Source organism: Schistocerca nitens, chromosome 1 (assembly GCF_023898315.1).
Source record: "Schistocerca nitens isolate TAMUIC-IGC-003100 chromosome 1, iqSchNite1.1, whole genome shotgun sequence".
NCBI lineage: Eukaryota > Metazoa > Arthropoda > Insecta > Orthoptera > Acrididae > Schistocerca > Schistocerca nitens.
In genome coordinates, this window is record NC_064614.1 from 274,669,884 (window position 1) to 274,696,655 (window position 26,772).

At 40.5% G+C, this 26,772-nt stretch overlaps 1 protein-coding gene across 1 annotated transcript in view; it reads right to left on the reverse strand.

The window, feature by feature from the left end:
- LOC126248115 (nucleolar complex protein 4 homolog A) overlaps positions 1-26,772 on the reverse strand; it is a 151,267-nt gene that overhangs the window by 17,597 nt on the left and 106,898 nt on the right. The window contains exons 6-9 of the mRNA XM_049948795.1: positions 25,909-25,969; positions 25,721-25,831; positions 25,410-25,573; positions 17,512-17,705 (exon numbers count right to left, since the gene is read on the reverse strand). Coding sequence (XP_049804752.1) covers positions 17,512-17,705; positions 25,410-25,573; positions 25,721-25,831; positions 25,909-25,969 — 530 coding nt within the window. The remainder of the gene's footprint in view (positions 1-17,511; positions 17,706-25,409; positions 25,574-25,720; positions 25,832-25,908; positions 25,970-26,772) is intronic.

Sequence of the window (26,772 nt, forward strand, 5' to 3'; positions counted from 1 at the left end):
CAGTAACTAATAAACCCCTCCCCCCATGTGCCTGCTCGGACCTTGCTGAAGGAGCAGCCACATGTCCACTCACAGGCAGAGCGGGCGATGCCACACGGCCAGCCTCCACATTTACCCTCCGCCTCGTGCGCCGCGAACGCCGCTGAACCCGCCACTCCCGTTGGGGAGAGGGTGGCCCAACCGCGCCCGGTACCCGCGAAGATGTCTCGACAGCAGGGACAGTGGGTGAAGCATGTAACACATTGGGTGTACATTGCGATGCACCAGACTCCCCACTGCCGCTACACTCCGAGGCAGCAGCCTGAAGACTGCTGACTGTGGCCATCAACACGTTCAGCTGTTCGCGAACAGTGGCCAGCTCCTCCTGCGTCCGTACACAGCAGTCACACATCCTATCCATTCTAAGGAATCTATTTACTGAAGAGAGTTAATCAACTTTTAACTAGACTGATAATTCACTAAAGGTGGCTGATAGTTGACTAAACTGTGGTTACTAGACACTCCTTGTAGAAAACAACGAAAATAGCACTACCTGTCTCTGGACTGTATTGAAAACAAATACTAGCACTACTGGCACTATGTTTGACTAAAGGGACTCTCTCAGACTGTATTTAAAACAAACACGAAATCTATGGAACACAATTACTAGCACACGACAATTAAAGCTTCCTAAAAGCAAAAACACACAGAAGAAGAAGTGACACGTAAGAAAAATACAGTTAATACTTAAATTAATGTAGCTCGCTGCACAGCAGACGTGAAGCAGACGGCAGTTACGACGACAAGCAAGACTGGCAGCCTTTACCACTTCTGTTAGCTGCTCCAAAGTGACACACATCATTGGTATCAATGTGAGCCACCACCTACAGCTGGCTGCATCCTGTGCTGTTCATGGCATCCGCGAGAACCTGTTCCACGTCTGGAATGACTCCACCCAGTATGCACACTGGCTTTCGTACCCTTCCTGGCAGCCATGTCCCAAAGGGGCCCTATAATGCACCTATGTTGGAGCTCCCAAATATCAATAATCCCACCCTGTGTCATTGGTCGGATCTTGCAGGCTGAGAGGTTTCCTCTGAAAAAGGACAGGTGACAGCATCTGGCTGAGTAACAGTGTCAGCCACAGACAGCACACACAACCTGTTTGTCAGACTAACCAGGGAGGCCTTATGAGCGGCCCCCTGGGAAGTCTTTCGCCACCTGCTTTGCCCCAGGGCAATCTCCCGCTTGACCACAGGTGTGTGGTCAATCTCAGTATGAGCAGTAACTGGGCTGGACACCGGTGAGGACTGATCGGAGGACTCGGATGAACTGGATGTCTGTTGGATCCCCACGGCCGGACCACAACAGTAGTGCCCATCCACTGCAACTTCAATCAGTGTAACTGAAGCCATCAAAACCTGCAGCTGAGAGTGTAGTGTCACAAACTCGGCTTGCATCTGCACACAACAATCACAGTCCCTGTCCATACTAAAGGCCGTGGAAAACTAAACTACCCAGATAAACGGACTATCGGCACATGCTGCAGAACTCTACTGAGATGGAGACAAAAATGCAAGAACTGTGTCTAATAAATTAGGTTAATACACAGAGATTCAACAACCTAGCTACTGAAGCACTCAGGTGAAACTAAATAATTTGTCCCTGATTAGGAACTTTTAATTTGTCACAAAATTGGTTTACTTTCCAACGCAAACAAAAATGCGAGAATTGTGGCTATTAGATATTAAATTAACATGCAGAAACTACACTACTAAAGCACACAGATGATACTATACTATTTGTTCCTAGTTAGGAACTCGTAAAAATCACAAAACTTCCCTGTTACTGTGTCTGTCTTGGCTGGTTGCTGCTGCCTAAATTACTAAACTCTGTTAGGTCCTTTGTAAAAATTTTGGCTGACCTTATTTCCACCTTTAACTGGCTTTCGGTCCCTGTAATGATCTGAGCTTCAGTGCTTTCTATTAATGCTTCGGGCTCTGTTCTTTCCCAACACAGCTACAACAGTTAACAACTACAATACTGTGATGTTTAAAGCTTTCCCGGCGTACTCATTGTTCCATAAAAACACGGGAGAACTGCCGGATATCAATAACTTCCTGCCACGATATTTCAGCGCAGAGTCTTCTGGCCATCTTCAGGTGAATGCCACTGTAGTCCACTACAGTGGCATTCACCTGAAGATGGCCAGAAGACTCTGCGCCGAAATATCGTGGCAGGAAGTTATTGATATCCGGCAGTTCTCCCGTGTTTTTATGGAACAACTACAATACTGATTGTTGCTACATCTATGCTCTTCCTGTGTTTCCCTGTACCCTTTGAAACTGAAGCCCTTTCTGCACTTTCTCATGACCCTCTCACATAAAAAAAACCACCCAGTCCATTCCAAACAGCTCCCACTACCCGTGTAGCTGCCGCCTCCTGTGTGTTGTGGGCACCTGACCTATTAAGCAGAACCAGGAATACCACCATCATAAGGTGCAAATCGAGAAATCTGCATCCTACACAGTTGCAGAATCGTATGAGCCTCTGATCTGCACCATCCTCGGCTCTGTACCAAAAGTCCACATGGTTGGTCCTGTCAATGCTGCTGCAAATTGTGAGCTCTGCCTTCATCTCAAAAGCAAGACTGACCGTCTTCATCATTTCAGCTACCTGCCTGAAACCAGAGAGAATCTCTTCTGATCCAAAGTGACACACACTGTCAATACCAACGTGAGATACCACCTGCAGCTGGCTACAGTCCGTGCTCCTCATGGAATATGGAAGCACTTGTTTCACATTTGGAATGACTCCTTTGGGTATGCACACAGAGTGCACAATGAATTTCTCCCCTTTCTTGGCAGCCACATCCCTAAGTGGCCCCATTACGTGGCTGACACTGGAATGCTCAACTACAAGTAAACCTGCCCTCTGTGAATGCCCAGATCTTGCATGCCGAGAAGCTTCCCCTGGAACACGGCAAGTGACTACATCTGGCTCAGGAACTTTGTCAGCCACCGACAGCACCCAAAACCTGTTCGTCAGATGAACCAGGGAGCTCCTTCCATAACCCCCTTCCCCCGAAAATCTTTCGCTACCTGCCAAACCTTGAAACTCCCAGTTGACCACAGGTGAAGGGTCATTCTAAACGTGGGCAGTACCCGGGAAAGTCACAGTAGTGGACTGATGGGGAGACACATGGGATGTGCTGGACGTACCTTGCATTCCCATGTCCAGCCCCCACAGAGAAGCCCAGAGGCAACAGCCTCAAGCTGCATAACTGAAGCCAGCACCACCTGCAGCTGCGAGCAAAGGTTCACCAACTCAGTTCACATCTGAACACAGCAATAACAGTATCTATCCACCCTAAAGGCAGAGGAACTATAGAATAAACTGTAAGTAAAAAGTGGAACTCACAAACGAAACACTATGTTCTGAAGTGCTGCTGCTTAGACAGGAGCTGCTGACCGACTAACAAGCTCTACAGTTGTTACTGTCTACTGAGATGAAATGAACACCTGATGCAAAACAAATGGCAGAAACATACACTACACAGTAGTTAAAACGCTAAATTGTGGCCACTAGAAACACAAATACACAAGAAATTTAATATTTTAGACTGGAATGTATACAGTAAATAAAAAGATAAGTTTCTTCTTGTTAACAGAAACTCGTTATAACTCACAAACTTAACTCTGTGCTCTGAACACTGCCACCTGGATGGGTACTACTGAGCAGCTAATTCCATCACAGACAAATAATGCATAGAGTATCATAAACGTGTAATGTGCAGTAGAGTGTTATCCAGGAAGGGTTAACTATGGCAGTCCTTTAGTAACATTCTTAGTCAGTTATAAGTAGTCCACATTACTTGCCTGCTCCACTAGTCATGACCAAAGCCATAACTCAGATATAACACATCAACGACACTTCCTAGCAATACAGTCACCATATGTTGCATTAGCCAACATCGCCAGAAATGGTGGCCAACACAGCCAGAGATGGGTATGTCTCACGAGGTGCCATGAGCCATTGTTATGAATCGGCTACAGGAGAGGATAGCAATGTAGGGTTGTTAACTCATCAACAACAAAACAGTTATAAGAGCCATTCACAACATTTATACTGACTGTCACAATTTTCAGTTCCTCCAGCAGCTCAAAGGCTGTATTTCGCAATAACATAGTAGATGGTACAACCTACTGTCACTTGTCAGTCACATATATATCACGTAAGGGCCAATACTCTAGCTCATAATAAAACTCAAAACTTGCTTGATGACATGCACAGCCTTGTTTTAGTACTAATACTTCAGACTCTCATAGGCCAACTGGCTTCAAATGCCATGCTATTAATCAGAGATACAATTTTAACATCCTTGCCACGCACTAATATGCAGCTCACAACTATACGCCCACAATTATGAAACTTCAGACAAGTGTTGCCCCTGTCGAGTCTGGAGGGCAGCAGGGCTGCCAGTTGCCTGTGCTTAAAGAGGCTAGCTCTCCAGCATACACTCAGTGCTGTATTTGCTGTATTTACCATGAGTGTTGTCTATAACTTCTCGCTAAGCCATTAATGAGATCTTCACTAGTGTCTTACTCTCTCTTAGATTGCTCTTTGGTATTAGAACTTGTGCTATGGACTAGTTTTGCTTAAAATATTCCAAAAGCAGATTTCTCCTTAACCTATGATGACTGTACTGCTCTATTCTTATCGAAGTTTGTCTCTCTATCTACTCCTTTGGAGAGTCTAATGTGCTGTTGTAACAAAATGGTTTTAGCATAAACATAAAAATAATCATCCGTATTTTCATTGTAATGAGTGAGAATTAAAACTGTCTAATGGATTGTATGAACAGTGAGATCCTATAGAGGAAGCCAGCTCTGTTCCAAGTGACACATACCATTCAGCCATCAATCTTGGCAACTGCAGATACATTGTTCAAGCCAAACTACCCAGTTTGATTGTAAAAAAACACTGATAACTCAAGAAGTTCAGATTGACAGGAAAGGTGGCACCAGCCTATATATGTATGAAACTATGGCATACCAGAAAGAACATTACTTCATACTGTGTGATCGCCACATTAACTCTTGACACTGTACATAAGCTATCAGGTGAATCGTTTACAACAATGATTTCAACTTTTTTTTTTAATAGTTTGGTCCTCATTCCTCGCCCATTCACCCTGTGAATGGACAGGTGGCTGCTCCTTCAGAAGGGTCCAAGCGGGCACACAGGAGGAGGGGTTTACTAGTTACTGGAAGCTACAATGGTAGGCGCATTATGGAGATAGCATTCAGGGCTGGAAAGAAAGCCATGTGCACTCGGTACGTTTGCTGGGGTGCCTCATCCGAGACGCGGAGGAGGCCTTGCCTGTGGCTATTGAGCGTGCGGGCTGCACTTGTCTGCAAGTTGTGGCTCACGTCAGTACCAATGACGCCTGTCGCATGGATTCTGAGACAATCCTCGGTTCATACATGTGGCTGGCAGAGGTGGTTAAGACTGCCGGCCTTGTGAGCAAGATGCAAGCAGAGCTCGCAATTTGCAGCATTGTTCCCAGAGTTTATTGAGGTCCTTTGGTTTGGAGGAGAGTGGAAGGTCTCATCCAAAGGCTTTGTCAACTCTGTGATGGTCTTGGCTGCAGATTTCTAGACTAGTGTTATTCTGTGGGGATCTGTAGGACTCCCCCTGATAGGTCAGGGGTGCACTACATAAAGAAAGAAAGCAAATACTTGGGTAGCAGAGTACTTGTGGAGTACACGAGTGTTTTTAGGCAAGGCAGTAGTTTGAGGTGCTCTGATGAACACTCACCAATCAATATCCACCAAGGGACGTCAAACAGTGTTCATAATAAGACACTTCAACTGTTATAATTTTATCGGTAAGCTACTGATGTATTCGTAATAAAGTTACCGAATTTACTGCCCTCCAGGAAAGTTCTCGCACTCAAATTATTCTTGGGACTGAGAGCTGGCTGAGACCCAAAGTGAAAAGCTTCGAGATATTTAGCGAGTCATGGAACATATATTGGAAAGACAGATTAGAGACCTTTGGAGGGGGAGTGTTCATTGCTGTTGACAAAAATAATGTCTCTAATGAGGTCGAAGTGGAAGTAACAGTGAAGTTACCTGGCCACGTATATCACATGTAGGTGAAACCAAATCAATTGTTGGATGTTTTTACCACCCACCCGATTCTGCTTTGAAAGTTCTAGTCATTCAAAGGAAGTCTATGGTCGATAGCCTGTGAACACCCAGATCGTGCAATACTAGTTGGAGGCAACTTTAACCTACTGAGTGTAGACTGAGATGTCTATGTATTCATTGTGATGCAGGGGGGAGAGGGAGGATACAGGCAGACAGCCAAGCGAAATAGTTATGAATGCATTTTCTGAGAACTATCTTGAGCCGACACCTCGGCATCCCACACACAATGGAAATTCTGTAGTTACAAATAGGCCAGACCTTATTGATAATGTCAGTACAGAAATGGGGATTAGCGATCATGATGTCATTATAACAACTATGATTACAAAAGTTAACAAATCAGTCAAGAAGGCTCGGAGAATGTTTCTGCTGCATAGAGCAGATAAGCAGTTCACTTAGGCAGTGAAATGGCATTGCTTAATTCCAGTAAGATGGATGTGAAGGAATTATGGGAAGGTTTAAGCAGACTGTAAATTGTGGTCTGGAGAGTTATGTGCCTAGTAAGTGGATAATGGATGGAATAGACCCACCATTCTTTAATAATGAAATTCAGAGGATGCTAAGGAAGCTGAGGCTACTGAACTCTCGGATCAAAAGGAAGAGCACAAATGATGACACACGAAGGTTAGTAGTAGAGAAACAGCTGAAAGATTTAAAAGTACATAAATCACCATGTCTGGATGGAATCCCAGTTTGATTTTACAAAGAGTATTCTATGGTACCGGCCCCTTATTTGTCTTGCATTTATTGTTAATCTCTCACCCAACACAAAGTCCCAGGTGACTGGAAAAAGGTGCAGGTGATGCCAACATATCAGAAGGGTAAAAATTACTGATCGATTTCCCTAACTTCTGTTTGCTGCAGAATTCTTGAATGTATTCTGAGTTCAAATATAGTACATTTTCTTGAGACTGAGAAGCTTATGTCCATGAATCAGCATGATTTTAGAAAGCATTGCTCGTGCGAAACTCAGCTACAGGCAGATTTCATATTTCTAGATTTCCGAAGTGTGTTGTCCTTGACAGCAAGTGTTCATCAGAGTCAAGGGTATTATCAGGAGTGCCCCAGGGAAGTGTGATAGGACCACTGTTGTTCTCTACATACATAGATGATTTGGCAGACAGGGTGGACAGCAATCTGCTGCTGTTTACTGATGTTGCAACGGTGTCGAAGTTGAGTAATTGTAGGAAGATACAGGAGGACTTCGACAAAATTTCCAGTTGGTGTGATGAATGGCAGCTAGCCCTACATGTGGAAAAATGTAAATAATTGCGAATGAGTAGGAATATCAAACCTGGATACAGTATTACTAGTGTCCTACTTGACACAGTCAAGTTGTTTAAATATTTGGGCATAACATTGCTAAGGGATGTGAGATGGAACGAGCATGTGAGAACTGTGGTAGGGAAGGTGAAAGGTTGATTTCAGTTTATTGGGAGAATTTTGGGAAAGAGTGGTTCACCTTTAAAGGAGACTACAAATAGGACACTGGTGCAACTTATTCTTGAGTACTGCTTGAGTGTCTGGGATGCGTACCAGGTCGATCAAAGGGAGACATTGAAGCAGTTCAGAGGCGGGCTGCTAGATTTTTTAGCAGTAGGTTCGAACAACAAGTAAGTGTTACAGAGCTGCTCCAGGAACTCAAATGGAATTCCTGGAAGGAAAGTGACATGCTTTTTGGAAAACACTACTGAAAAAATTTGGAGAACCGGCATGTGAAGCTGACTGCAAAACAATTCTACTGCCGCCAACATACATTGCGTTTAAGGAACGTGAAGATAAGATATGAGAAATTAGGGCTCATATGGAGGCATATAGACAGCTGTTTTTCCCTCATTCTATTTGGGGGTGGAACAGGAAAGGAAATGACTATTGGTGGTACAGGGTACCCCCACCAAGCACTGTATGTGGCCTGCAGTGTGTGTGTGTGTGTGTGTGTGTGTGTGTGTGTGTAATGTTTCATTTATTACCATCAGCCAATTTTAACACCTTGGTCATTATTAGGGCTAGGATTTTTATGACCTAAAAAATCCTCACAATACACACCAAAAAATGTTATGTCAAAAAATTTGCAAAAATATGCACATTAACAGAAAGAATATGACCTAACAATATTAAAATAAGGTAAAATTTCTTTGTAAAACAAAAAGTCAGTTTATAATCATGAAATGTTTATTTAAGAATAAAATGCACATAAGAAGCAAGCTAAACTATGGAATTTGATGTGTTGTTGCATGCTTTCTATTAACATTATCGGAACATAGTTAACCTATGGTGTATTTTTTGGACATCTTCATTTTTCTTCAATTTATAGTTGCAATAAACAATGAATACCTTGTGCAAATTTTCAAATAAAAGAGATTTCCTACTGTTGGTCATGGAATCCTTGTACTGCGAAAAACTTCTTCCCACTTCAGCTGACCCAAGACAAGCATATTTAAAATGGACAATATCATTTGACTCTAAATGTAAATGATTATGAGAGAAATTACACTCACACAAATCATTGAAATGGAACACTGTGTCACAGGATTTATGACAGATCTCTTCTGCAACTCTGTAAGATGTGAACTAAACAAGTCACATGCACAGTTTTACAGTATAATGCTTCTAGTGAATCAGCAGCTTTCACCATATAAGGCACAGCATCCATTACAAATACAATACAGTGGCATGCTTAACGCCTTTGGGCCATATGGTATTCATAGATCCACTGAACAATTTACTAATGGTGCAAAAAATTTACTTTTTCTAAATGTTCACAGTTTATTAGAAATTTTTCAACTGGGCTATCTTCTTCCAACGTTCCCACAATGACATTTGCAATATATCTTCCCACAAAGTTTATTTTCACCAAGTGATACCTGTATTTTTTAATTTGCAACCCGTTGTCTGACTTGTTAAAGTGTTTTCTCATAGCTTCAGCTGACGTTGTTTTCTTAGTGTGGAAGAAGGAAGAGTATAGTTTAACTTCCTGTTGCCAGCAGGATCATTAGAAATGAAGCACAAGCTCAGATTACAAAAGGTAGGGGAAGGAAACTGTCCGTGTCTTTGCCAAGGAACCATCTCAGCATTTGACTGGAGCGATTTTGGGAAATCACAAAAAACTTAAATGTGGATGGCTGAATGGGAATTTGAAAGTGTGGAAGAATCAGAAAGAAATTTGTCTGTGTGTTTTCTAAGAAGTCATGAAATTTTGGATAGTTCAGTTTACTTAAGTGAATGTCTGTACAAGGGAAATATGTAAAAAGTTCTTTACAGAATGGCGAATATGACTGTCAAGATACCGCCATTTGCTGTAATGTCTTTTTCATTTTCAATCTGTTGCAATCCATGTTTGTGTTTTTCTGTGGGGACATGCTGCTGAATGTTAAATGACTTCTCCGCAGTAACTCTTCTGTCGCACATTTTGCAATACAATATTTTACCAACAGTTGTAAATACTCTCTCACCATAGTGAGACACCAACTGTTGGGAGTTTACTTGAATACTCTGCTTTACTTTATGCATTTTTTCTGAACTATACTGCACACACCTTGAACTTCAAGACAGACTAACAAAATGAGACACCTGTCTGAAGTCCAGGGTACAGATGACTTAAGCAACTACCTGTTCCTAGGACAACAATAGGCTACTGTTGTGTAAAGGTGAAGCCCATAGTGTCATTTCAAGCAAAATAGGGTAGGGCGGTAGATATCTGCCATTTTCCAGGAAACAAAATGAGATGTGTAATTCTGAGACATGTAACATGGAAGAAAGAAATTGCACAAGAAAAGTTCTTTACTTCTTGAAAGAGTAAAAATATAATTAATGTGGTCTATTACTAACTAAAATATTATCTGTCAGAGAGAAATTGTCATGTATGTGCAAATATGATGTAACAAATTACAGTCACTTATTTAGTTTTTTCACAACAAGCATTTACGTGTGTTTAAGAAACATGTTAATCTTACCAAAAATATAAGCTCAATCATCAAAATCCTAGCCACAGTCATTACCAACTGTGATATACATTACAGCTGCCACAGTTTTAATCTTACTGACATAAAACTGACTCCACTGACCCTAAAAAACTGGCTAGCAGTATCACTTCACAAACCATAAGTAGCGATGGTTATTTTAAAAAATGAACAGCAGTTTTCTCGATAGACTGACCTTGACTATGTCATTCCTGGGAGTATCTTACGAATCAAATCTCTTTCCGAGGCTACAACAAGTGTTAAAAGTTCTCTGTGCACTGGCTCATATTGATGGGCAGGAAAGGAGTGGGCCTTTGCTTAACAATGCTCACCCTCGATCAGTTGCTGGCATAACCTCAAATTAGATAATGCCATGATCTTCTACTGCTGTGACATCAATGTAACACTCACCAAATTAGATAGTACCACTGTTAGAATTTGCGTTGAAGCAATACCTTCTACATCAACCAATGCTTTGCTCTTGAAAGCAGTTGAAGTACCTCTTCATATCTGGCCCAAGTTCCTTGTGGATAAATTTATGTAGTGAAGGATAAAAACTCTGGAGCCCCTAATTATTCAGAAACTCGCAGCTCTGCAGGAGCTCCTTCAAATAAATAACTATCCTGCTACTGAAACAAAAAGTGTGCTACTGAATAGTAGTCACTACTCAACTAGAACATTTCTCTACTAATCATTTGTCAGATGAACCAGCAATTCAGATTACATTTTCTCAGCTGCCTGTTTTGTGCTGCATCCATTTTCTCCCCAAATGTGAAACATTGAACATTTACTATATATTCAAAACTACCATGCAAATTCAGTGTGGGCCGAGGTGGCTCATTTTTCCTTGATACTATTGATAGCCTTTAGCTGGCATCTCACCAGGGGGCACGGGTTACTCGCTTGTGTGATCACTGCTGCCTCGCCTAGTCTTTAAAAGTGTCCTCTAGAGTTGCATCAAAGGAGGAGCCTCCAAAGAGCGCAGTGCAGGCAGTTTTCACACAGTGCAGAGCCGGGAGCAGTAGCAGTGCTTGGAGCAACAGACACATGGCGCGGATCGGCATGACATCTTTTACAGGTTGTCTTTCACTCTTCTTCACCAGGGCTGGGCAGAAGGCAAAGGTCTGGTTCGCTTATGTTGTGTGCAACTAGTTGATCTGCTTTGTGCTCCAATTTCCCACTCCACAAGCTGATTGAACAGATGTTAGTGTTTAGTTCACTGAGTCATCATGCACACCTTGTTATTTGGTTCTGTAAATCTAGGACTAGTGTATTGCCCTACCTGCTCTGTGTGATTTTGAAGAAACTTCTTTTCATCACTGGTCAGCATTCTCTCTCACAACGTTTGCGATGGTTGATGGTGTTATGGTCATGTAATGCACCGAGTTGTCTCACACAGCTATACCAGGGGCTTACATCTTGTGTTTTTTTTTTTTTAATTGTATTTGTTTTAAAATTTTTATGTATGTGAAACATCTGTTCTAAGCTTTAATATTTGTTTTCATGATGTTTTAAAAGCTGATGGGCTCTCTGGCAGTTAGATGCCCCTCTTAACAATCTTCATAAGAAGGGATGGGAATTTGTCTGGGGAGAGAGCCAGCAGGCTGGATTTGAGGCGATTAAGACAGATCTAAGTAACCTGCAGGTATTAGTGATTCCCAATTTCGAAAAGAGATTCATTCTCCAGACTGATGTGTGATGATTGGTTCAGGAGTGTGAATCTTGCAACATGGTGAAGCCCAGTTCCAACACACATAAAGTCTTACTGTGCTATGAATGGGAACAAGGCCCCATGGATAAAGTCTTCACTGATTATGTGGGTCCCCTGCCTCGAACAAGAGCTGGAAACCATATTATGTCATTGTTGTGGATGCCTTTTCTCATTTTGTGTGGCTTTTTCTAAATAGAGGGGTTACTGCTTTGCTAACTATTTGCCATTTAACTCAAATATTTTCCTGTTTTGGCACACAAAAGGTGCTTGTCAGTGACAATGCCCCTGCATTTGTGTCACAAGAATTTAAGCAGTTTTGTTTTGCCTTTAAGCACTTTGCGATCATCCCCTATTACCCTTTTCGGAGAGGGTTAATTATAATCTTAAGGCTGCCTTAATTATTTATCATGCTAACAAGGGAACCTCCCCATCGCACCCCCCTCAGATTTAGTTATAAGTTGGCACAGTGAAAAACTGAACACAGATCAATCGAGAAAACAGGAAGAAGTTGTGTGGAACTATGAAAAAATAAGCAAAATATACAAACTGAGTAATCCATGGGCAACATAGGCAACATTAAGGGTGATGTGAGCACAGGAGCGTTGTGGTCCCGTGGTTAGCGTGAGCAGCTGCAGAATGAGAGGTCCTTGGTTCAAGTCTTCCTTCGAGTGATAATTTTAATTTTTTATTTTCAGACAATTATCAAAGTCCAGGCACTCACACATAATCAACTTCGCTCTCCGAAATTCTAGGACATGTTCAGATTTGCTTGGACATATGCAGGATTTGACGGTCTACACACAGAAAAATTTGAAAACGTTAAAAACATATGTTTTGACAGAGCACAGAGAAAACTGAGCGACTGTGAAACTGTTGCATTCATTTGTTGCAATTTATGTGACACACTCTTATGTTTTCATCTCTTTTTTGGAAGTGATTATCGCATCCACAAGAAAACCTAAATCGGGCATGGTAGAAGAATCTTTTTACCCATTCGCCAAGTGTGCAAGTTAGGTGGATCGACAACATATTCCTGTCATGTGACGCACATGCCGTCACTAGTGTCGTATAGAATATATCAGACGTGTTTTCCTGTGGAGGAATCGGTTGACCTATGACCTTGCGATCAAATATTTTCGGTTCCCATTGGAGAGGCACGTCCTTTTGTCTACTAATCGCACGGTTTTGCGGTGCGGTCGCAACACACATACACTAAACTTATTACAGTGAACAGAGACATCAATGAACGAAAGGACAGATCATAACTTTGCAAAAATAAAGTAAGTAAAATTTCTGCTCGAGGGAAGACTTGAACCGAGGAACTCTTGCTCCGCAGCTGCTCACGCTAACCACGGGACCACGGCGCGCCTATGTTCACATGATCCTTGATGTTGCCTATGTTGCTCATGGGCTACTTCAGTTTGTATATTTTGCTTATTTTTTCATAGTTCCACACAACTTCTTCCCATTTTCTCGATTGATCTGTGTTCAGTTTTTCAAGGCCTATCCACTGTGCCAAATTATAACTAAATCTGAGGGGGGTGCGATGGGGAGGCTCCCTTGTAAGAATCAGAACAAATGGGACATTTCCATCCCTTGGATGAATGCTGCCTTCAGTTCAGCACAGCATGAGGATTCACTCTTGGCTGATTTGTGGAGTATAAAGGATCTAGTGCCTGATTGGATTACCCCTTGCCTGATGAAGAAAAACTGGGAAGGACATCGACCTCGCCCATCACCATCAAGTGAGATGTTATAACCTGGGAAGTAGACCCTTTTGTGACTGAGTTGGGGATAAGGTTCCTGTTTGGAATTTTAGCATGGGTGGTAATCAGGGTAGTGCTATCACCAGGAAGCTTCCTCCTAGGTTTGTGGGACCAAGTGCAATTGTTAAGATCTTAAGTTGCATTAATCTGCTAGTGCACAACCTGGGGACTGGGAAAATATTGAAGGTACATGTGAGCGACATAAAAACTAGCTAAGTAATTCGTTTCTCTCCTATTCTCATTTAAAAAAACAGGGGGTAGGGCTTTAGGCTTGAGAGTGAGAGACTGAGCCATGGCGGCTCATTGCTCTTTGTCACTATCAATAACTTCTAGCTAGTGTCTCACCAGGGGGTGTGGGTCACTCCCTAGTGTAGTTACCATGCCTCACCTAGTCTTCAAAAGCATCTCCTAGAGTTGCACCTAAGGATGAGCCTTTGAAGATCACGGTGCAGGCAGGTTTTGCACAGATTGGAGCCGGGGGCAGCAGCTGTGCTTGGAGCAACAGATATGTGGCACGAACCAATAAGACATCTTTCCCGGGTCGTCGTTCACTCTTCTTCACCAGGACTGGGCAGAAGGCCAAGGTACGGTTTGCTTATGTTGTGTGCAAATAGTTGATCAGCTCTATACACTGATTTTTCACCGCAAGCTGCTTGAATATATGTTTGTGTTTGCTTCACTGAGTCATCATGGATGCCTTATTTGGTTCTGTGATTCCAGGACTAGTGTATTGCCCTTTTTTCTCTGTGTGATTTTGAAGTAACTTAAGTTACTCTGTGAGCTAGCATTCTCTCTCAAACAATTTGCCATGATTAATGTTGTTATGGTTATGTAATGTGCCCAGTTTACATGCATAGCTATATTGAGGACCTACATCTTATCTAGTTAAAAAAAGAAGTTTGTTTTAAAATTTTTATGCAAAAGAACCAGTTCTGGGTTTTAATATTTGTTTTCATAATGTTTTAGAAGCTGGTGTGTTCTGGTATTACTATTATCCAGTCCTTTTTTAAGCATATTGTGAGCTTCAGCTAATGGTAAGACTGTAGCAAGTTGTTTCTTATATCCCATTCCAGAAGAAATTACAGCTCTCTTTCTGTAGTTCTCTGTCAGCGAAGTTTATTTCCTATGGTATATCAACTTATTGGAAATACTCTAAAAGTGCAATTGTTGTTAAAGCATAACTTTACTTGTAGTATAATCCAGTCAGAAATTTATTTTTCTTGCTTGTTAATAGCACTTACTACAACGTAGGGAGTGTGTTCCATGTCAGCACCTTCTTGCTGCGTGGGCCTGGCTTACTTGTGGTTGTGTGCATGGCTCTCGAGTTTTTCCTAGTGCGGTTTGCTATCTGTTTGCAGTCAAGCGTCCTGGTTGTCTCTGCTGAAGTTGAGTATCTTATGTTATTTGACTTGCACTATAAACAAAATTTTGTTGCAGCCATTGATTAAGTGGCTTCACACAGGAAGTTTTGTCTTAAATACATATTGTATTCTTGTTCCAAATTTTGTTGATTTTTTTTTTTTTTTTTGTAAGCCTTTTGGGTAATTTCTGTGTTATCTTTGTTAATATTTATCATTTGGGGGTCTGCCTAATGTCTTAGACTTGAAATTGCTTGAAGAAATTTATCTTGAACTGTTGTAATTATTTTAATTGGCAGGTTTATTTAAAATTGTATAATTTAAAAATTTCTAAATAGCCAATATTATGAAGATCTTATTCCTTGAATGTCTTTGAGGTTATGATTATTGTAATTTAATGGTTGTCTCATTCACCATTTTGAATGCCTCTAATGCCATATTAACTTCAATTTTTTCTACCTGTTTAAAAAAATGTAAATGTAAATGTTGTTGTCCAAGGATAAATGACATTAGTTACAGGGGTCTAGTCTTTCCATTTCATTTTCCTGATCCTGGTAATTCCCGATTTCAGGTGTGATTCAAAAATTCACTGACAGATAGTAAAAAAAGTTGATCAACCTTATGTGGTTAAGACTTTTTTCTGCCCTAAAGTACAAGCAGTAACAGCTTACTCCATTCCTTAGATGAGGTAAGTCTTTACCGCAGAGGCAGTAGCATAACGTCAGCTCCCCATTTTGTCAGGCCCTTATGAGTGAATGAGCTCCTGTCATATCTAACTTGTTAAGTGTACTATCAGTGCTCAATACCCAAACAATATGGAGAAACAATGATGTTCATCTTATGTATGTAATGCAGGTGATTGAGCTTCAGTGGTATGGGACTTTGGTGAACGTTCTTTGGACACCAGTGGACCAATGCAGTCAACAAAATTAGTATATGGACCTTTTCACAAACAATACAAGTGACACAGGTCCATTTCAAAGTACCCAGCCATATCAATAAACTTAAATGAGGCCATATAACACAGGGAATAGTGGGAAGAAACATGACAGCACAGAAACCAACAGTCCTCAACTATTCCTACAAATTGTTTATGGTTTAAAAAACTGGACATGCAGCAGACAATTCGTAATGTCCACAATAAGGATGCACTAACATCATGACAACTTACTTGGTCGTATCTGCAGGTGGGAGACCTCAAAATCACAAGGTGATTCAAATGCTATGAGCAGTATTGTAACCTGCAGGTCACTTTATCCATGAGACTACACAATTTGAAATGCTGACATTCACTTGTGTAACAACATCACATCAGAAAAACTGTCCACGTGCAGGTATGACTCACACACCGAGGGTTCTGTACAAACTTAATTATATATATAGACAGTTCATCCATTCTGTGAATCGAGAATCTTGACCATTTTCCCACAATGATACAAGCAAGATATCAGTCCCAGGGAATCCAAGATTTTCGAGAATGTTTTAATTTTAGTGATATAAATTTGACAAAAAGTCATGCAGCGCACAGGAAGTCATTATTGTAATAATCAGTAGTACTCCAGTCAGGCTGACTGAGTTGCAGTGGTACTACTGAATGTGGAACTACCAATCATTGTAATCTCAAGTTCGATGACACACAACAAAAGACAAAAAAATAATTTGTTTCTTGTGTTATAATTACAAATTAACAATTTTTGGATTTTTCCTGTACTTTTACTGTGAAATGTTGCTTCTTGCCAATTTTCATGATTCTATGTCAATGGGAAGTACCCTATAGGTTTTGAGGGTAAGTTCGCGAGTATCAAAATATGTGACATAGATTGCCATATCTCTTAATTGCATTGACTCAGAAGCTTCAATATTTTACTCTGCCAAGGAACCATGGACCTCAATATGTGACATTCATTTCAACTTGATACGTGTAGCCGTTCCTGAGAAAAAGGATTTTTAACTGACAGACAGACGGCAAAGCGGTCTTATAAGGGTTCCGTTTTTATGACTGAGACACGAAACCCTAAAAAGGAACAATTTACAGGATAAGGGTGCAATTAATAAGAGATTGTAAACCATATCAATAATTTGTGTTTTCCCACAGAGCTTCTATGTCACTTCTAGATTTCTTGTCAGAAGATAATACCACAAATGAAATATTGTTCTTGTCTTATTCTTTAGCTTTGGTGCCACTCAGCAATTTAAACTAATTGTGGTTGTGACAAGATATCGCAAATTGTTGATATGAGCTGTTAACACTTATCTGCACTTTATGTCCTTACAATGTTTCTTATCTTCAGATGTATTACTCATGTAATAAGGTAATAGATGTATTTTGTGTATGCATAATGGCAATTAAAATATATGGAACCAAAGAGGCATAGTCAAACACTTGCAGAAATGTCTTAAATGTGATCTACAATCAATGGATAAAATACTAACACGAAAAAAAAGAAAGAGTATTCATATTTGGTGAGAGAGAGAGAGAGAGAGAGAGAGAGAGAGAGAGAGAGAGAGAGAGAGAGAACTTACATCATTTGCTGACACCTCCAACACATCTGACAGATCCCACTCCAGAGATGGTAGAGGAAAGTTGATAAACCTAGCTGCAGATGCAATGCTAGGAATATGATGTGTTTGCAGAGCCTGGATTTCCCACAATGAGCTTTCAATTGCATGGCTTTTTACTGGATCACTTTCTTCCATAATGAAGGGATCACCTGTCACTTAAATGCAAGGGAAAATGAAAAAGGAGCATACACAACAAGTAATTATTGGATAGTAACTTACAATATAAAAGATAATGTGCACTAGAACTCAGTAAAGACAGATTATGAGTCAGCTGATAAACCATAAAGCAACAGAAAACATGAAACAGAAAATGTATTTTGTTTCATTAAACACAGCAACAAATTTATGCCAAACTGATGAGTGAAAGCACAACTCTCCTTTCGTACATTTTCCATTATTTGTTATTTTACTGTGGTTCTTAAGTGTTACCACGTACACATATCAGAGAATAGGCAATAAAACTAGTCCCATAAGTTCAGCGGGGGGGGGGGGGGGGGGGGGATTTTCGTGAGTAATCTAAACATGCAACAAAATAGAAACATGAACAGATAAAATCAAGCAAGTTAGTGAATTTAAATATATTGGAATAACAACACAGCAGTACGGATTAGAAATATTTAGATGTAAACTTTAGTAAAATGGAATGAGCATACAGTATAACTAAAATAATCTACTACAAGAATTGCACCTCTAAAAATACAAAACTAAACCATTACACCATAGTGGTAAGACCAGTATGTTTATAAGCATGTGAATGCATAACAATGAACTATAAAGTATAGAGAATAGAAATACTTGAAACCTGGATTATTAAAAAGTAATGGGTGTATTACAAACTACACATGGCTGGAACATGAGAATAACAAGGAGCACTATCAAAATATATAGAAAGTAGTAGAAGTAATAGAAAAGTGCAGATTAATCTTCTCTGGAAACTCTACACTGAATGAATGAGAACACAATAGGAGTAGCAACAGCAAGGATTACAGAAACAAGAAAAGAACTAAATAGAAACAATATCGCATAACTGGAAAAAACAGAAAGTAAACAGCAGCAACTGTTTTAAGAATAATATATTAGATTTAGAACACACAAAAAATAAGCAGTTGAAAATGACATGAATAGAAGAAAGGAAAATACAACAGGGGGTAGTAGTAAAATATGGAACAACAGAGAAAGAAGAGGAGTTGAGGTTGATATGCAATCACTGTAGGCATAGAATAGTAAGCGTTAGTGGCAATTCATGTTTCATCTAACTGCTACTTTTAAATCATGAATAAGTGCAGAATTAGAAGCTAAATAATGGAAAATCCTCAATGGAATGTAACAATATAATGAAGGATAGTTGCTACTCACCAGATAGTGGAGATGCTGAGTCGCAGAAAGGCACAACAAAAAGACAGTCGGAAAGTTAGCTTTCAGGCAATTAGGCCTTTGTCAAAAATAGACAAAACACACACACACACACACACACACACACACACACACACGCGCTCGCAAACGCAACTCTCACGCATGACCACAGTCTCTGGCAGCTGGAGCCAGACTGCAAGCAGCAGAGCATTCTGGGAATGGGAACCGGGTGGAGTTGAGGAGGAGGCTGGGGCAGAGAGGGAGAGGAAGAGCAGAGTAGTGTGGGGGACAGTAAGTGCTGCTGGGAACATGCAGCGAAGAAGTGGAGAGTGGGGCAGCTAGGTGTAGTCGGGAGGTTAGACGGAGAGTGGGGGAGAAAGGAGGGGGTTAGCAGAAAAGGAGAGAAGTAAAAAGACTGGGTGTGTTGGTGGAATAGAGCGCTGTGCAGTGCTAGAATGGGAACAGGGGTAAGGGAAATGACTAATGAAGGATGAGGCCAAGAGGGTTACAGGAACATAGAATATATTGCAGGAAGAGTTCCCATCTGTACAATTCAGAAAAGCTGGTGTTGGTGGGAAGGATTCAGATGGCACAGGCTTTGAAGCAGTCATTGAAATGAAGGACTTTATATTTGGTGGCTTGTTGAGCAACAGGGTGGTCCATTTGTTTCTTGGCCATAGTTTGTCGTAATTCAGTTGCTCCAGTCCTGGTGTTGCTAAGTCATGAGAAGAATGCTCCTCAGTGGCTGGACAGTGGGGCTTTGGGAGGTGTTGGGTGATTGAAAAGATACGGCTTGGGAAATCTGTTTTTGTACAAGGTTAGGAGAGTAATTACAATCCATAAAGGCCTCTGTGAGACCCTCAGTATATTTCGGGAGAGACCACTTGTCACTACAAATGTGTCAGCCACAAGTGGCTTGGTTGTATGGAATGGTCTTCATGGTATGGAATGAGTGGCAGATGTCAAAGTGGAGGTATGTGTGTGGTATGTTTCATATGAACAGAGGTACTGATATATCCATCTCTGAGGTGGAGGTCAACATTGAGGAAGGTGGCTTGATGGGTTGAATTGACCTCCACCTCAAGGATGACTATATGAATACTTCTGACCATATCAAACCTACTACCCATAAGCAATACTTTCACTTGGACAGCGGCCACCTATTCCGTGCCAAGAAGTCCCTTCCATGCAGCCTAGCAACCTGCGGACGTTGCATATGTAGTGATGAGCGGTCCCTCTCGAAATATACCAAGAGTCTCACACAGGCCTTTACAGATCATAAATTATGCTCCTAACCTTGTACAAAACAGATCTCCCGTGCCTCATCTTTCCAGTCACCCAATACCTTCTAAAGCCCCACCATATGGCCACAGAGGAGCATTCCCCTCGTGACTCAGTACCACCCAGCACTGGAGCAACTGAATTACATTCTCCGTCTGGGTTTCGACTACCTCTTGTTGTGCCCTGAAATGAGAAATGTCCTACCCACTATCCTTCCCACTCCTCCCACAGTGGTATTCTGCCGCCCACCTAACCTACAGAAATCCTTGTTCATGCCTACACAGCCCCTGCTCCTAACCCCTTGCCTCATGGTAATATCCATGTAATAGACCTAGATCCAAGACCTGTCCCATACATTGTTCCACCACCAACTCCTCCACGCCTGTCACAATCATCACCTATCCCATCAAAGGCTGGGCTGTCTGTGAAACCAGTCTTGTGATCTACAAGCTAAGCTGCAACTACTGTGCTGCATTCTACGTGGGCATGACAACCAACAAGCTATCTGTCCGCATGACAACCAACAAGCTGTCTGTCCACAGGAATGTCTGACAAACTGTTGCCAAGAAACAAGTAGATCGCCCTGTTGCTGAGCACACCACCCAACATGACGTCTTTCATTCAATGACTGCTTCATAGTCTGTGCCATCGGGAACCTTCCAACCAATAGCAGCTTTTCTGTATTGCACAGGTGGGAACTCTCCCTGCAATAATATATCCTATGTTCCCATAACAATCCTGGCTTTGACCTTCGTTTGTCATTGCCATTAACCATCTAGCCCCTTTCCTGTTCCCATTCCAGCACAACACAATCCTCTATTCCACCAACACACCCAGTTGTTTTACTTCTTTTCCGCTAACCTCCTCTCTCCCCCTCACCTCCTCCGTCTAATCTACCGATCTACCGACTGCACCTAGCTGCCCCACTCTCCACCTCTTCCCTGCATGCTCCCAGCAGCATTTTACTGTCCCCCATCCCTACCCTCCTATTCCTCCTCCTGCCGCCCTAGTCTCCTCCTTACTCCCACATCGTTGCCCCTCCCGTAATGCTCTGCTGCTCGCAGTCTGGTTCCAGCTGCCAGAGACTGTGTGTGTGTGTGTGTGTGTGTGTGTGTGTGTGTGTGTGTGTGTGTGTGTGTGTGGTGTCTATTTTTGACAATGGCCTTGTTGGGCGAAAACTAACTTTCTGGCAGTCTTTCTGATGTGCCTTTCTGTGACTCAGTATCTCTGCTATATGGGTAGTAGCAACTATCCTTTTCACTGAATTTGAAGTTAATATTATCATCAAGACAAGTGTCCAATGTATGGATTACTGGAAACTGAATAATGAGACAGGTGCTATTTTTTGTAAGAGTTTACTAACACGCAACAGTCTGCTCTGGATATCAGTGATTCTAGTGAATGGAAGTGTGCGTATGCGTGTGTAAGATAGTAGTCACAAAACACAACTAGTAATACTTACTGAAAAATCAGTTGTAAAGTTAATAGTGACTACTGGAAAGAATCTTTCACTCTTTTGAAACTTCCTGGCAGATTCAGATTGCGTGCTGGACTGGGACTTGATCTCTCAACCTTGCCTTCAGGGGGCAATGCCCTTACCAATGGAGACACAAAGGCATTACTCAAAACATGACCTGTTGGTTGTAAGTTGTGTCTGCGTACCTCAGTTGGTAAGCACACTGCTCGTGAAAGGAAAGGTCATAGGTTTGAATCACAGTCCAGCATTCAGTTATAATTTGTCTGGAAGTTCTAATACTATGTACTTTACAAAATTTACCAGATATCTTTCCTCAGAAGTTAAGTTTAGCACAATGTCATGTCCAGAGAATCAACTTCTTTTTAGCTGTACTGGAGGACATACAGAGAACAATTACTAAAAAAATCATATGTTTCTGCACAGCCACCTAAATTTGTTTTCAGTGAAGTGTTTTGTTGTTACAATACAACACTTGAATCAAGCAAACATAAACAGCCACATCTCCCATATGCAAAGAAATCCCACCATAAAAGTCTAATATGGACTCCTGTAGAAGTAAACTCAATATTTTTTCTACAGAAATGATACTTTGGCAGGCAAATACTGGAAAAGTTCTGGTAAATGCTACTGATTCTATTTCTTGTTGCTACAAGGGGAGAATTTCCATAAGAATTTCCAAGAATAGCTTTGTTTCATGGCAGGTTACATATGTCATGCATCAAGCGGCTCATTAACTTTTCACGTTGACCCTAGAGCACCATTTCGAAGATCCCTCATTTTAAGTGGAAGGAAAATGAATAGAAACTGACATTCTGATATGACTTCAAACATTATCAGCATAACAATTGTAATTTAAAACAACATAATGCTCTTTTTTACATTCAAATTAGAATTTCTTCAGACTTTACTGTGCTTATATTTTCAATTTTTTAACCTTAAAATCAACACTTTTTTGTTTAACCACATGACACCATGTTATTTTCTAGTTTAACTCAGAGCCAAAGTTTGACTTACTTTTACACCTAAATAACTGACCATTTTCGATCCCCTAAATTAGAAGACAATAATCCCCTGCAGCAAGGAATCAGTTTGTGAAAACCTATGAACTGCCTTGAAAAACAAACTATATTGTGTAAAAAAACTGATAAAACAAAACATTACATTTACCTTTAACTGACAAACAAAGAGTTTTCACAGTCAGCTATATTAATGTTTTGGTAGTCGTGTTTGCTATGAAGCTTAAACATCGACAAGTAAATTTACTATTAGTGCATCACCAGTAAGCTTCTGTTCAATCATATGATTTCTAAGTGGATTTACCCAACATTCACCGGAGACTAACAAAACAATGCATATCAATAAATGCAGCATCTACAACAAACTATGCTTGCATACAAAACTGACCCATTTTCTGCTTCAATGCATCTTTAAGTGTGATAATAGAAAGCCACAGTGGGGAAAAGAACTGGTTTTAACAGAGTACTACTAGAACTGTGCTGATGATAACAAACTTGAAACGACTGTTTCTGAATTTACAGCTGGAATAAGAAAATGACATTGACAGTGCACTTTAAGGAACTATCTTGCTACTCATGTCACATAATTTAGGAAAGTTATTCTAAAGCTAAATCACAAAATGGAAGATGCAGATCTCAGTCTCATTTCTCTCTAATAGTATCCAATGGTCTTAATCAAGTAATTTAGGAACAAAGGCAACAATTCACCAAACAGTAGGTGCATTGAGTTATCGAGAGGGAAATAAACAACATTGAAACTTTGCTAGTTTCAGTTCAGTAGCTTGACAGAGTGTATTGGGTGGAGTGGGCAAGTGGAAAAGGAGGGAGGGAGGGAGAGGGCTGGAGGGTTGGGGAAGGATAGTTCTTGGCTAGGAATGTGACAAGGGCATTTGTACAAGTGAATTTGAGAAGTGTTCAATGACAATGAACAGGAGAGTAAGTGTGTGTGTGTGTGTGTGTGTGTGTGTGTGTGTGTGTGTGTGTGGTGCACACGCATGCATGCGTGCTATTCAGTGAGCTGTAATTTACATTCCTAAATTATTTACATTCTACCACGGCTTACCATTACTGGATCAAAGTCACTAGCTTCAGGGGTTGTCTCGTATCATGGCATGTGTCCACTGGCAAGTAAACTCCTGTAAGTCACTTGAAACAGCTGCTTCTGCAAGTTCTTTCACATGGAGATAGCACCAGCAAGTCAACTTATGCAAATTTCATCATCTTACAGAAGTAGCTTCTGTGAGTTAATGGATACAGTTTCTTAACATCTTGCTGCAAGTAGGTGTCGAACTTGCCAGTTGCTGAAAGTTTTTCTTCAGCTTGCAGGAGTTGCACAAATTCCCTACCAGTATGGAATTGTCAGTGTCAAAAAGGAGAATGGTGCAAAGAGAATTGGGCCAAAGCAATTGTACCACTGGAGCCCTTAAACATAAATAGCTGACCACCACAGGCAAGGCACTGCAGAATGAATTTGTCAATTACTTTGTTTTACCAGAAGAGAAAGTGGAATGGTAGTACAGATGTCTTTAAATGTTACCCGATTTTTATTTTGGTTGGCAGAAACATAAATGCGATACATTTGTCACAAAATTAATGAATACTGTTTGTAAAAATCAAAGAGTTAATGGATACAGTTTCTTAACATCTTGCTGCAAGTAGGTGTCGAACTTGCCAGTTGCTGAAAGTTTTTCTTCAGCTTGCAGGAGTTGCACAAATTCCCTACCAGTATGGAATTGTCAGTGTCAAAAAGGAGAATGGTGCAAAGAGAATTGGGCCAAAGCAATTGTACCACTGGAGCCCTTAAACATAAATAGCTGACCACCACAGGCAAGGCACTGCAGAATGAATTTGTCAATTACTTTGTTTTACCAGAAGAGAAAGTGGAATGGTAGTACAGATGTCTTTAAATGTTACCCGATTTTTATTTTGGTTGGCAGAAACATAAATGCGATACATTTGTCACAAAATTAATGAATACTGTTTGTAAAAATCAAAGAGTACAGAAAAGGTCATCTCTTGGTGATAGAGCTTGCTGCAGTTCTGCATCCTGTTTTTGAATATTTGATTGTACAACAGGAAAGAGATGTTCAAAATTAGTACATGACGTTCTCAGAAAGCTTTTTCAAGCTTAGTGATGTTCTCTAATTTTATTCCATTCAATAGTGTCTCTTGACAACTTAAAAATGCATAACTCTGTATCCATTTCTTCGCCCAAGCATTTCTTTTTTTCTCAACTTTGTTTTTCATAATGATTTTTCCTCAGTAATAATAATGCAATACCAGTGCCACCTGCTCTTGTTTTTAAGCATGACAATATAAACTTTCACTTGCCTATCTTACAATGCAACTCTCGTGGAAACACTTCTGCACATGCTTGCTGCAAATTCCTGGGCTTAACTTGCTGAATTTACTTGCATAAGGAAACTTGCACAAGCTTTTGTTCTAATGTAAACACCTCAGCAAAGTCCTCATAAGTTATTAGCTAGTGGACACACTCCTTTATAGGCCATATTTCTTCAATCTTTCCAGGAGGAGGAGGGGGGGGGGGAGGTGGGGGTGGAGAACACAAGCAGTAACTTCTCATTTGTTGGACATCCAGTATAGTGTAAATAACACTATGGTTCTTGAGCTATACTCAAAATTTACACAACCTCTGAAATTACAGGGACTGAAAAATGTGGTGCAAAATAAATGATGTTTTAGCATATTGCAACAGTTACTATAAGGCATACCTTGCTGTCCTTGCATACAGTTCACAAGTATCTGCAGGCCTGGATGGCGTATTAACAAGTTTCCCACAAATCTTAATATGATCAAAATGTCCTGTGGTGGTGCCAGAAGAGCAAGCCTTGAGAGACGTTTCACAAATGCTGCAACTAAGTTCTCTGGAAGATGTCTAAATGGAGGTCAGAAAAGTAATATAATTTTGATTAACGAAAAAATAAAAGCACTTTGTAAACAGATAAAAGAAAAGTATTATCCTAATAAAGCTCACATCAGCACTAAAAGAAGAAAGAAACAAAACAAATTTGGCCATACTTACGTTGAACTCAGAAAAATGTCTGATAAGTAGAATAACCGAGCCTTGTATTTAGTGTGGAATATCTCTGGCTCAAATAATGAATATAGCTTCTTGTAAATGTTAGGATACTCCCTATAAAAAATAAAATTCTATTCTCATTACAGCACACAATATCAGCAACATAAAGTTGTTATAATGTAGTCACTTACAGATTATGATGTTGTATGAGAGTAAAAATTCCTTGTAGTGCCAGTAAACTAACAGGACCACCTAATAGAGAAGAGAGAAACAAAAAAACAAAATTAAAGCCTTTTAAAAGAAAAAAAATGCATGTGTGAGGCACATGGAACCATATAAGAAACAGCTTCATCAAACAAAATTATTTCAGCCTTCCCTCTTAGATGATATTAGAAAAATATTAAAAGATAATTATTATTTGGTCCAAGAAAGACAAGCTACAGAGGTAGTATTAGTACAGAAATCTAGTAACTGCAGATTTTTCATTGTATATCAGAATTCAATGGATTAAGCACATTTCATCTGAAAGATGACCTCAGAACTTGTAATGAGAAATTAAGAGAGAAAGGATCACAAAGTATGAAATGAATAAATTAAAGTGAAATGAGCAATAAGTCTCCCAACCAACTGATCAAGATATACTATGGATAGGAATGATGATTATGAGTTACAATGCTGGCAACGGCTGATATAATTCTGAGACAGATTTCTGCTCTATTTTGACAAAATTAGTGCTTACAGGTTTTGAGAAATTGATCACTTTCCACAATCCATATCAGAAAGCACTTGAAAACTGTACTCAATTTATAAACTAAGATTGTTTACACAGTATATGACATTTTTCACTTCATGCTTGCTATTTTTGTACAAAACTTTCATCCGCTCTCCTGATAAAACATAAGCCAGGATGGGTGGACAGAGCATGAGCCTTCTCATTCTCCCAAGTTAGAGGCCTTTGTATCAAAAAATGCATTATCTCACTTGACTATATCAGTCTCTTCAAGGCTCATATCAAAATGCCAAGGAAGAGAAGGAAAAACAGTAGCACTGAAAGA